General features: G+C 36.9%; 1 protein-coding gene across 2 annotated transcripts in view; it reads left to right on the forward strand.

The window, feature by feature from the left end:
• Positions 1 to 12,594, forward strand: part of LOC107753439 (polycomb group RING finger protein 5-B) — a 27,203-nt gene extending 14,609 nt beyond the window's left edge. The window contains exons 2-9 of one of the 2 annotated variants that reach the window (XM_016569578.1): positions 1,508 to 1,785; positions 4,143 to 4,239; positions 4,762 to 4,817; positions 4,908 to 4,967; positions 7,540 to 7,685; positions 8,207 to 8,305; positions 8,744 to 8,833; positions 11,591 to 12,594. In XM_016569578.1, the coding sequence (XP_016425064.1) occupies positions 1,674 to 1,785; positions 4,143 to 4,239; positions 4,762 to 4,817; positions 4,908 to 4,967; positions 7,540 to 7,685; positions 8,207 to 8,305; positions 8,744 to 8,833; positions 11,591 to 11,638 (708 nt within the window). In that variant the 5' untranslated portion in view covers positions 1,508 to 1,673 and the 3' untranslated portion in view covers positions 11,639 to 12,594. Of the gene's footprint in view, positions 1 to 1,507; positions 1,786 to 3,561; positions 3,650 to 4,142; positions 4,240 to 4,761; positions 4,818 to 4,907; positions 4,968 to 7,539; positions 7,686 to 8,206; positions 8,306 to 8,743; positions 8,834 to 11,590 lie in introns of those variants that run through there. The other variant, XM_016569579.1, reaches the window with a different exon arrangement.
• The last annotated feature ends 332 nt before the right edge of the window (positions 12,595 to 12,926 follow it).

Raw genomic sequence — 12,926 nt, forward strand, 5'->3', positions numbered from 1 at the left:
AACAGCTACAGCGTTTTACTTTCTGCAGTGCACAATAAAACCTGTGCAAAAAGTATCATGAGAGCAAAGTTTTCATCAGTTGCACCCTTGGAAATCCTTTATTCCGAAGGGCCCTTTGAAGTGGCCAGTTTTGAGTACTTTAGTTTAGAATGCCCTTCAATATGGCGGCCATGACTCCAGAGTGCCCTTATGGTTAAGGCTAGAATGGATACAGCAAAAGCTACTGGGCAGGTGCACATCAATACAGCGTCATTTTTCTCACACTGTACAACAATACAGTAATTACTGTTTTTGCATTATTTTAAGGGGTAGGTTTAGAGTTGGGGTAGGTGTAGACGTTAATAAAACAATCTAATAGGTAGAAAATGTAATTTATTTTTAGCTTCCGGTTTTTGCTGCATCCCTTCTAGCCACAACCCTTGACTATGGCTGAAGGTCACATGACTGTAATAATGACAACGTGGTGAATATTCATACTATATAGAACAGTGGTTCCCCATTACGGTCTGGCGACCCACCACTCTGCACTTTTTGTATGTCTGTCTAAAACACACCTGCTTCAGATCATGAGCTTGTTAGTAGAGATTTCTATGAGTGTTCCAATAGGAAGTGAGCATCCCTATGCCTTGCTCACTCCAAAGGGAAGAGCCATTGAAGTAGGGACTTTGGAGAGAGCAGGGGACATCCGTGTCATAATAAAGCCATTTGGAAGGCCCTTGGCGAAGGGAGCAATGAAAGACAATGTAATTTGCTTATTATCTTCACCTGGAATGTTACAGCATTATTATTATTGCTGTTAATATGTTACAAATAAATATACATTTAATAATGAAGTTTTTAAAATATGCTTTATGTGTGTGTGTGTATGTGTGTGTGTTCCCTATGCTATAAAGCTTGCCATCTCTTCTTTGAACCCTGCAGGTCACATTTACCCAACGCATCTACTATTAAACATATTTCTTACTTATGAAACTTATTTAAACTTAATATGAATTTTGTGTCATATATCATAACAAAACACCTTGAATTATTCTGTTAACCCGTTACGTTAACCCAAACTCTCCTCCTTTAAAATCATGAGGATACCAACTTGGATTACATGACCATAAATTATAGACCATCGGACTTGTGAAAGGGCCCTTCATGGAGGGATTGAGGTGTTCACTTTCGTTTGGAATGCCCTAACAAATGGCATCCCCTTCCAAAAGTGCCCTTTAAGGGTGCAATAGCATTTGGAATTCGCCTTGTGTCAGCCAGGACTGGAATTGAGAACCACTGATTTTTAATGGTGACTAAATAAGAAATTCAAAAGAAGTACCTACTGAGAGAGAACGATTTCAAACGCAGCCTTACTGAATGCACCTTTAACAAACAAAGATTATAGGCTAATGTTACACAAAAAGACAAAGCAATAAAAGTAAAAAAAAAAAAAAAAACATCTTTTCAACAACTTTCAATGATTTAAAAATGTTTATATAAAGCATGATTGTTTTATCCACATCCACAGGTCTGTCTTAAGGGCATGTTTAATTTTCCATGATGTCATGAAGGAAGAGAAGGCCAGGGGCCCTTCAGCAGAATACTGCAGTTGAGCTACAGAGTGGCTGAAGCTGCATTCCACTTCATCCTTACACCATCTGTTTTTCCTTCATCCCTCCTTTGGTAACTTGACAATGACATCACATAGGAAACACCTGGTGAGGGACTTAAACCATTTCATCACCTGTTATATCTGTAAAGGGTACTTGATCAAGCCCACTACTGTGACAGAGTGCCTACACACCTGTAAGTATCTACAGTCTCTATGAGAATTTAATGAAAATTTTAATGATGATTTAGCAGTGGTTTTCAGCCGGTGGGCTCTGACCCAAAAATGATCTGTTCTAATAGTGTCACGGACAGCACGTGGAAAAAAAGCAATGCTAATTTCAAGTAATAAAATGTAATTATCCATACAAAGTTAGGGTAGCAGAGTAAGGAAATAACTTTACATATCTGTAATTGTTAAATGTTTAATATATGAATCAATGTGTCCAACCAAACTACTGTACTTTAGTGCAGACCTACCAGTTTCACTGATACACTATTTAGACCAGTGTTTGTTGCATGTATTTAAGCTGATAAATCCCACTACTGCTGTTGTTAATGATTTTTAGGGACAATTAATTTTATAATGCTTGATTAGGCACATATGTATTTCCACAGAGAGTATGCGAACATCAGGATCTAGTGTTAATTAATAGTCATTTCATTGTCAGGTGTAAGTGACCTACTTTCCTTTTTGCATTATATTGGTACGGCAAACCAGATGTGAAATCTCCCTCATTTTTAAGATACATGACCAACACACTGTCACTGTCATCTGTAGATCAGTCACCATGACAACAGATATTCTCCTCAAGCATCAATTTTCACACAAAATATTTCACACAAAATATTTTCTTAATGGAATTAGTTTGCAATGTGTGCTTTATTGTTTGATTGCGGCATATGAAATGTACAGTAAACCATGAGAAAGTTCAATAGTAAAATTTATTATTATTTATATTATTTGATATTTATTTTAATCATTTTTTGCTTATATTTATTGTTAATTAATGCCATAAAAGTAATTTCATATCTTGAATGTACTAGGCATTTGTTTTAGTATACACTGTATTTTGTATTGCCACCTGCCCAACTTATTACACATGATGACCTGATTGTGTCGTGCATCAATGTCAGTGTGTAATATGTGTGGGCAGTGGCTATTTTTTCCCCATGCACTCACTCATGAGGTAAAGCAGTTTGAAATAGTTTATGTGTGTTGATAGCTTTGTATGTGTGTATTTACAGAGCAATAAGGTAATGAGTGTTGCTATAATTTTGCCGGTGGAAAATTATAGGTGTTTTACTGGCCATGGCCAAGCAAAGCCAGCTAAAGCTTTATCTAAATGCCAGTTTGTAAGACTTGGTTTTAATTGTAGTCTGTGGTCATTCTTGCAGGGAATTTCAACTGTGAAATTTGACATTAAAAATTATTGTAATTTTAACAGTAAGAAACTGTAAAAATGTTACAGTAAAATGTAATTGGTAAATGGGAAGTTCTCTTGCTATATATGGTGAAAATCTGTAATGGATACAATAGGACATCAAATATGGTAAAGCAATGCAAAATTTATAGTTTTTAGAAGTAAAAAAAGAACAAGTCATTTTATTACTTGGATGACTTGTTCAAGCAATGGTTCCCAACCCAGGTCCTGGAGGCACCCCAAAACTGCACGTTTTGCTTGTCTCCTTAATCAAACACACCTGATTCAGGTCATTAGCTCATTAGTAAAGACTCCAAGACCTGAAATTGGTGTGTCAGAGGCTGCGTTTACACTTGGGATTAACATGCAACCTGTATCCGGATGTTGTCCACATACACATTGAAAAGACAAGTGTAAACGCGCTTCTGATCGGAATGTTATCTGATCAGCGTGTCCTGGTCCAGAGGTAGTAGAGGACGCATTGTGATCGGATCTCAGTGTAATGTAAACGCAATCCAGCCATCGTGTCTGCATCTGCATTCTATGGTCTGCATTCGCAGGTCGACATCACGCAAAACCCCGCCCCCTCTCTCCCGAACGGTCACAAGAAAGACGGAGAACGCCCATGTGGAGCCCTAGTGAGTTTGATTTGTAAAATGTCCCGCGACGGAAAATGCTTTTCAACAGAAAGCCCAACACATTAGGTTGACTTTGCACTGGGCCATTCTCGGCAAACTTATTTAAATATTGCGCGGGAAAGACAGATCCGATCGGTTATCCAGATAGAGATCTCAGCTGATGTTGCCAAGTGTAAACGCGCCGTGTTCTGATTGACTGATGGTCCGATCTGCTTGATCGGATCACGGTGATCGCATGTTAATGCAGTGTAAACGCAGCCAGAGAAAGGAGACATGCAAAATGTGCAGTATTGAGGTGCCTCCAGGACCAGGGTTGGGAACAGCTGACTTATAGGACGATGAAAATTATTTTTTTCATTTCATTTTACACAAATGTTGTTACTGTATTTTTACAGTGAAGTTGCCACAGCTGCTGTTTTTTTTTTTTTATTGTAAATTTCACAGATTTTTACTGTTATTTAAGTATAATTTCTTTTTTTCTGCTTTTGTATAGTTTGTAAAAGCTGTATAGTCCAGCATTTTGAGGACAGCAATGATTGCCCAAAATGTGGTATCCAGGTTCATGAAACAAATCCCTTGGAGATGTTAAGGTAAACCACACTGGTCCATGATATCCTACTACTAATTCAAAACCCCTTCAGCAAATCCGCTTCAAGTGGTCTGGGATCAGACTCAGTGTAGCATTGTAGAGCACACAACAATACAAGCCAAGATAAGGATTAATGAGATTAATCTATTTGATTTTGAAGAAATCTGGAACAAAATCTAATAGCTTTTCCATAAAAGGTCTGAGAGATTTGTTACCCACAGTTGCCTGGTTTTGAGCAGTGTGGGGTCATAAAGTGGCAGTGAATTTGATCCTGGTTGGGAGGCATTCCAAGCAACTGCCAGACTATGTTCTGGAGCCAGAGTGTCAGCTGTGAGACTAACCCTGCACAGTATTGCCTCTCCACACCAGTGATACATCTCCACCCCAACACCAGACAGAATGATAACATGATAACAAGAGCGTAGAGCAGCATTAACCTGAACCTGCTAACAGACGTGACAGCGACATTAGCATGGCTGGTGTTCTGGTAGCTCACATTTCTGTGTATTTCTTTTCTCCAAAGGCTCGACAACACTCTAGAAGAAGTCATTTTCAAACTTGTGCCTGGTCTTAGAGAAAGTATGTATTTTGCCATTTGAAGTAACTCTTGTGTCATTTATAAATACCATATATCAACTGGCATTTAATTAACTTTTTCATTTCTTCCAGAGGAACAGCAGCAAGAGATTGAATTCTGGAGAAGAAACAAAGTGAAAGAAAGTCCTGATGGTAAATGACTCAAACAGTGAAATGATCTACAACTGCACTCACCTGATAAACATGTTAACTCAAAGCTTCACCATTTTAAAGGAATAGTTCACCTGAAAATGAAAATTGTGTCATTCTGTTTTCGATTCAAACCTGAAAGAAAAGTGAGAGAATTTGAGCAGAATGTTGACTCTGCTGTTTTCCATATGAAAGTGAGTGGAGACCATGAACTTCTGAAAATGAAAGAAAACAAAAAGCATTTAAAAAATATCCCAAATAGGCTAGGGATAGAACACACAGGTTATATGAACTATTGTTATGATACATTTATGCTGTCCTTTTTGCTGCTTAAAAGCTCCTGGTCAAAATTAATTTTCTTTGTATAGAAAAAAAGAACAGCAAGAAAATTCGACCTATCATCTCCTTTTGTGGTTTACAGAAGAAAGAAATATGGGTGTGGAATAGCAGAAGACTCAGTAAATAATGACAGACCTTTTGGTTTTGGCTGAACTATCCCTTTAATCTCACACATTAGACTCTCCTGGTTATGAGTCCTGCTATGGGCCAGGTTACTCTACTGTATCAGCATTTAAACTTCTTTCATCAGACTTTTGGTATCACTTTTGTTCCTTATCAAGTAATGTCTTCACAGCTCAAATGAATCTACCACACTCTGTTCCACTGACCTTGACTCAAGAGGTGGTGGGTATAAGATGTGAGTCATCAGTATAGATGTATCTGTGTCACTTTGCTCCCTTGACTCCAGAGAGAACTACGACAGAGTCACTCTGTACAACTGTTTTATACAATTACAACTGTAAAGATAAGCACTGAAATTTTAAAACTGATAGACTTTAATGGATATATGGCTTTGCAGAACGCTTGACTCGTATGACCAAATTTAGACATAATGTGGCATTTTAGACAAACACCTTTTTATTTACAATAAAACAATGTAAATAAAATGTAAATAATTGTGCTATATAAATAATTGTAAGATAAAGGCAACTATCTAGTTAAGTTTTTTTTTTTTTTTTTTTCCTTTCAAATTACAAATTGTCTAATTGACAAAAAAAATCTGCCGTGGTAAAATAAATTTATTTCTTTTTCTTTTTTTCAGAGTGCCGTCAAATTAATTTTATTAAGTAACACTGGTCAGCAAGTTAGAATGTGCTCTCACGCGGATTTATGTTACAAGATGACTTAATTTCTGCCTTAAGACCAAATTGAATGATGGTGAAGACACACAAGAACATGCCGTTCATTTGTTTTTCTACATCATATCAGTAGTAAAATTACATGGCCTTATTTGTTTGGGATGCCCCATTTAGTTAAATTATGTTTTGTGTGATTTGTTGGAATGTATGAGTTTTTTGTTTGTGTACTACAATCTTCTTAATCTGCAGCTCTTATGCTCTTTGTATGAACCAAAATGAATGACTTTCATAATACTTGGAGTCTCCAAGGCAACTTGTAAGTGTTTGCAGCTGTAAGCAGTTCTTAATGATGAGATAATTACCACATTCATGATTTTCCCAAGATCATCATTTTGAATGTTATCTATTTCATATGAAAGAAAGCCTGAGAAAAGATGCAGATGCTATTTTGCATTAGCATATCTATGAGTCTGAAATGTTTAGCTTTTGTGCCCTGCATTGTCAGGGGAACACGTAATATGGCACATATTTATTTATTTTATTTTATTTTTAAATGAAATTTATGCAATTTTCACATAAAATCCAAATTTTCACGTGCATTTTAAACATTTTGGGGAGTCAGAAATTTTTTTTAAATAAATAAATAAAATAAAAATAAATAAATAAAAGTCAAGTAACATTTAGCCTATTTATATAGTGCTTTATACAATACAGATTGTGTCAAAGCAGTTTCACAGTAATAAACAAGAAATTAACACTTAAAGTTCACCCAAAAATGAAAATTCTGTCATTAATTACTCACCCACATGTAGTTCCAAACACGTAAAACCTTTGTTCATCTTCGGAACACAAATTAAGGTATTTTTGATGAAATGTGAGAGCTCTCAGACCCTGCATAGACAGCAACGCAACTGTAATGTTCCCAGGTCCAGAAACGTAGTAAGGACATCGGTAAAACAGTCCATGTGACATCAGTGGCTCAACTTCAGTTTTGCGAAGCTACGAGAATACTTTTTGAGCGTAAAGAAAACAAAAATAACATAATTTATTCAACAATTCTTCTTCCCCGAGTTACGTCTTCCGCCATTTTAGAGTATCACAACACATACGCACGCTTTCCCCTAAGCGTAAACAACGCTGATTACGCAGATTACGCTCTTGGGTACTCCATTCTCCAAAATGGCAGAAGACGTAACTCATTAACACTTAATGTTGAAAAATTAATCAATTATGTTATAAATTGAATTTCAGCTGTAAAGCAGCTTTATATTAGATACTAGTGTTATTATTCGGCTTGATTCAGTTTAGTTAAAAAAAAAAAAAGTACAATTTAAGAAATCTGCGTGAAAGATAGATTAAACAACAGTTCAGACCTTTTGATAGTGATTTAAATGACAATCCTTTAACATGAGCAGCTCTGTTTTGTCTTTTTCCAGAGGATGGCCCTATATGTAAGAAGACCCGAGTGGATGAAGATGATGATGTTAAAGGTGATGGAGACTACCACAGGAGTGATCCGCAGATAGCCATCTGTCTAGACTGCTTGCGTAACAATGGGCAGATGGGAGAGAACATTGTTAAGGTTACCCATCTTAAATTATCTCTCCTCCTCCTACTTTATGTGTGCCATCCCATGTCGTCTTCTTCTTTTATCTTCTTTCTGTGTTGGTCTTATTCCTTCTAAAGGAAAAGTGATCCAGGATCAGATTTTTTTCCATCAAGATCAGTGTGTTTGACATTTTAAGATTAAAGTCGAGGCTGATCCTTATTCTTTTCTAAAGCCTAGTATCAATCAGTGTAACTCCAAAGCTCAATCATTTCTATCGGCTCCCACATTGCCAGTATCTCCCTTGTTGCAAATAATTATCTTTTACTTTCATTCTTTTCAGTAATATAATGAAATATTATTACAATTAAAAAAAATGTTTTCTGTTTTAATGTATTTTAAAGTGTCATTTATTCCTGTGATGGCAAAAGCTGAATTTTCAACATCCATTACCCCAGTCTTCAGTGTCACACAATCTTTCAGAAATCATTCTAATATTTTGATTGAGTCGCATTTTGGAAATTTGATCAAAGTTGTTTTTTCGCCTTGTTTTCCAGGGCTTAATGAAAAAAGTTATTCGATGCTCAACAAGAGTGACTGTTGGAACAATCAAGAAGTTTTTAAGTCTGAAGTTAAAGCTTCCCAGTTCTTATGAGGTAACACCTGAATATCTTTAGTCTATGTAGGTGACCATTTTTCCTGTAAGCAAAAAAAGGCACCACGATTTGGTGGATATTACATATTGCCTTTCCATTTCGTTTATATTTCACATGTCTATGTTATGCGTTTTGCAGACACATTTATGCTAAGCCTATAGTGCATATAGTGTGATAAAACCTATATCTTTTATCAGTACATGTGTTCCCTGGTAATCAAACTCATGACCTTGGCATACAGGAACACTCCAAATGAAATATGCTCTTCTAGGACTCAAACATGTATCTTTTACTTCATTGCATGTGTTTCACCAATTAACCACCATCTCATGTTTACCATGTTTCTGCTGTTTATGTTGTTCTTGTTTCATGTGTTCTTGGCTGTTTTGGTCTACCATACAATGAAATTGCTCTGACAGTCACTAACTTTTTCTGCAGCTAGATGTTCTATGCAATGGTGAGATCATGGGTAAAGACCACACCATGGAGTTTATCTACATGACCCGCTGGAGGCTTCGGGGAGAAAATGTAAGCTATGAGAATACCAGTGTCTCCTTCTCTCCTCATGTGTGAAATCTAAATCCTCTCATCTTTTCCACTGGGATGAGCAGTGTGGCAGACCCTATTACTCAAAGCAGGTTCATAGCAATGGCAGACCCTATTACTCAAAGCAGGTTCATAGCAAGTTGTGTGACTTTGCATGGTATTTACAATTTAAAGCAATAAACTTAAGACAGCCATAAAACTTTAAGGTTAATTTCAAAACAAGTCAAGTCAGTCCCACACCCCCTCCTCAGTTGGGCATGCACTTCAGAGTTAATTCTAGCATTATGATTGTCACTTTTACACAAGGCTGTCATGGAGTATGGCGCTATAAGGTCCAGGGTCAGGTCATGAATCGCTGTTGTGGTGAAGGGGGTTACAGACGCCTCACTGGGGGGTCTCTACTCTGTTTTCATACCCAAGCATATCCTCTTGCAACTCACCAGGGGACTTCATAGGGTAATGCCACATCTTAATGAGGGTCCCTGTATACTCTGTTGATAAGTGTATGACTTTCCATCTGTGTGGAAAAGCCACCACGTAGGCTCTATTTTAGTCAAAGTACAGCTCATGAACATTTAACCATAACATTTTCTTGAGTTAAATTTTTTTTTGCCCCATGATTAAATTTAATGATTAAAATGTCAATTTTAAACAAAACAATAAATATACTATACTATAATATAATATAATAATATTTATCCGTTGACATCCCTAGTAAGTATTATTAATTAATTATTTATAATTGTTTTGGTGAATATTACATTTATCACTTAAAGGCAGGGTATGTGATTTTTCAAAAACACTTTAGAAAACTGATTCGGGCCGAATAGCAAAACAAACTTGTAGCCAATCAGCAATAAGGGGCGTGTCTACTCGTCTCGTGATGTGGAGGAGAGAGCTTTCAGTGCATGGGACGGACATTAGCCGAGCCGAGCGACAGAAAGATAGAGATGGCGGATAAAAAAACAAAAGAGGAAAACGTCTGCGGAAAGATAAGGCAAGAAGTAGGACCCGTGTAAAATATTGGATCAGCTTTCCAGTGCTGGAGAGAACTCAAGGAGCGGAGGCCTGCGATCGGACGCCGAGGTTGCTATGTTTCTTCTCAATAGGTGAGTAACACCGTGTCTACAACAGCTAAAGTCTGCCTACACTGGACGCGATCAAACGACCGTTGAAAACCATTTTAAATTTGTGTCCGCACGTCATAAATAGAACCCGGCAGCAGTTTTCTGTCGGGGATTTGTTGCGCCGCGCCGCTCACGTCCGTAGACACGGTGTAACATTGGTTTTGCTTTGTTTCACAGAGCCTGGGTTGCGTACGTATATGTGGGGCGGAGCTATCAAAATAGGGGCAAGACCCTTTTGGGGTAGGGGCGTGTTTGTTTTGGTGATTTCAAATATCAATATTGGCTACCAGAAATCGCTTACTCTGCCTTTAAATGTATCACACATTTCATGTATACTGTAAAATCAGAAAGACTTCCCTTATAGCTTTCCTAGATCTTGAAATTGACTTTAAATAAATTGAGAATTCAACAAGGATACACATAATCAGCTTTGGGATTCTGCCAAAAAAAGTCGCAACAAATTTTTTTTCTGACGAGCTCCTGAGGATATAAAAGCTACATGAGGTTAAAAATGAAATCCTTGTAAATTGAAGTGGCACAGAACTGGGTCAGAAAGAGCTGGCACCTTATCTCCTATTTTTCTGGTACAGTACAGAAAACTCCTTCCCTTGCTTTCTATAAACAGGTTTCTGACAGTGTTGTTTGAGTGTACTTGAGAATGAGAATGTAACCCGTCAGTACTGCTGTGAAGATGTTCTCGCATTCTCAGTGCAGATTGAAAATGTATTAATATTTGTTTGGAACACAAAGGTTGTGGCTTTCTTGAAAAGAATAACTCAAAATATGATTAGATTACAACCATTACAACAGTGCTGCAACAGAGTTCCATATTCCATTCATTTTCTCCATAGAGAGATTGACTTTTAAAGGGACAATTCACCCAAAAATGAAAATTCTGTCATTAATTACTCACCCTCATGTCGTTCCAAACCTGTAAGACCTTCATTCATCTTCGGAACACAAATTAAGATATTTTTGATGCATTCCGAGAGACAGCAAGGATCCTTGCACAATCAAGGCTCAAAATAACATAGCAAGGAGATCGATAAAATAGTCCATGTGACATCAGTGGTCCAACCGTAAAAACGAGAATACTTTTAGTGCGCAAAGAAAAAAAAGACTTTATTCAACAAATCGTCTCCTCCGCGTCACCCTGTAGCGCAATTTTGGAGAGTATCACATACATAAACAACGTATGCCGTTCTGTGTTAGCAGCACCATACGCGGATACGCTGTTTACATTGTTTATGCTTTGATCTGAATGTAAATAATGTATCCGCGTACATACGTTGCATACGCGGTTTACGTATGTGATGCTCTCCAAAATGGCGCTAGCAATTAATGACAGAATTTTCATTTTTGGGTGAACTATCCCTTTAACAGCAATGTATAAACATTCAAGACCGATGTTCCATGAGCTCAGTGATTAAGAGAGAGTATGCCAGTTTGATTTCAACTTCAATTTAAAAAAAAAAATGATTTAATCGTTAAAGAAATACATTTCCAATAAACTTGACAATCTGTATACAAATCCATTTATGTATTTTAAGTTTGCATACTGTACCGTAAAATGTACATTGTATACTCATCTACAACATGTCTCTTTCTCCAGGCCTACCCAATGGTACTTGAATATCGACCACGCATTGACTTTGGCTAGGTTGAAATATCCTGCACTAATTTCAGCCTATCAACAGACAGCGAATTGAATGGACATCTCAAGTTCTGAAGATATACTCTACCCGTCTCTTCTGTTTAATTACTTTGGCTCACTTTATTGGGATCAGTTAGTGCATAGTAGCCTGTGACACTTACTGTGTGTCACAGAGATTTGTGTGTTGTGGTTAATTTACCAAAGTGACACAAAAGTCATGTTTAAGGGCCTTTACCAGTTTGCATATGATGGCATCTCCTTTTTAAAAAAAGTCACGATATAAAAATCTCAAGTATATGCGGCAGTGCCTTTTCCCATACACCATCTTATAAAGAGCTGTGGACAGACGTTTTATAAAGATTTCTAAAGAGGTGTTTTTGAAGAATGTTTCCTTTTTTTGTTCCACAGAATGAACAAAGTCATACAGGTTTTGAAAAACACGAGAGTGAGTAAATGATGACAGAATGTTCATATTTAGTAGTTTAATATTATAAGTCGCCTAATGTTTAAAGCTTTGGGCTGGTCCAGAGCCTCCAACATCCTCCAAGGGTTTTAAACTAGTCTGTTTTTGATTTTGCCCACTTAAGGGATTTTATTTGTTATAGGCCATACCTCTGTTCTCACACAAATGTCTTTTCTTTTGAGCGTTTTGGTGACTTCTCTGCACATGTGCCTCATTTTTTAAAAATAAAGGTGAAATTAACTTAGCTAAACACGTACAGGTTCTACAATGTCATCATACTTCCCTGGCATCCTAATTGAGAAAAAAGTTGAGCTTTACTGTCATTGTGTCATTATTTTGGTTTATGGTTGACAGGCAATGAGTTAAATGAGTTCAAATGAGTTTCTCACAATTTGTAGTACTCTGACCGCCCCCCCCCCCAAAAAAAATTTTTTTTATAGAAACATGGGTATAATGTTCATAATTGCTGTTTTGAATATTGAGTCATGCTTGCCTGTTTTATGTCAGAATACAATTTTAAGTCAGTAAATCCTGAATCAAAAAAATGACAAAGTAAAGGAAGTATTCATAGTTTATACTTGCAAAATAGAATTAAAGCATTTACTTGACCACATACACAGGCTTCATTACAGTTTATTAGACTAGTCGTATTACAGCAAAGACACTACATCATGACCACATGGGATACATGCTAAAAACTGTTTGTCTTACCTTACAACTATACTTACAAACAGAGGCCATGTGGCAAAACTAAACTTGAATTTCTGTGCATGGAACAAAAGTACGTAATGTCTCAAACACAGTTCAGAATTTTTTTCCCCAGTACTTTTT

Source organism: Sinocyclocheilus rhinocerous, unplaced genomic scaffold, assembly GCF_001515625.1.
Source record: "Sinocyclocheilus rhinocerous isolate Xijiao unplaced genomic scaffold, SAMN03320098_v1.1 scaffold2216, whole genome shotgun sequence".
NCBI lineage: Eukaryota > Metazoa > Chordata > Actinopteri > Cypriniformes > Cyprinidae > Sinocyclocheilus > Sinocyclocheilus rhinocerous.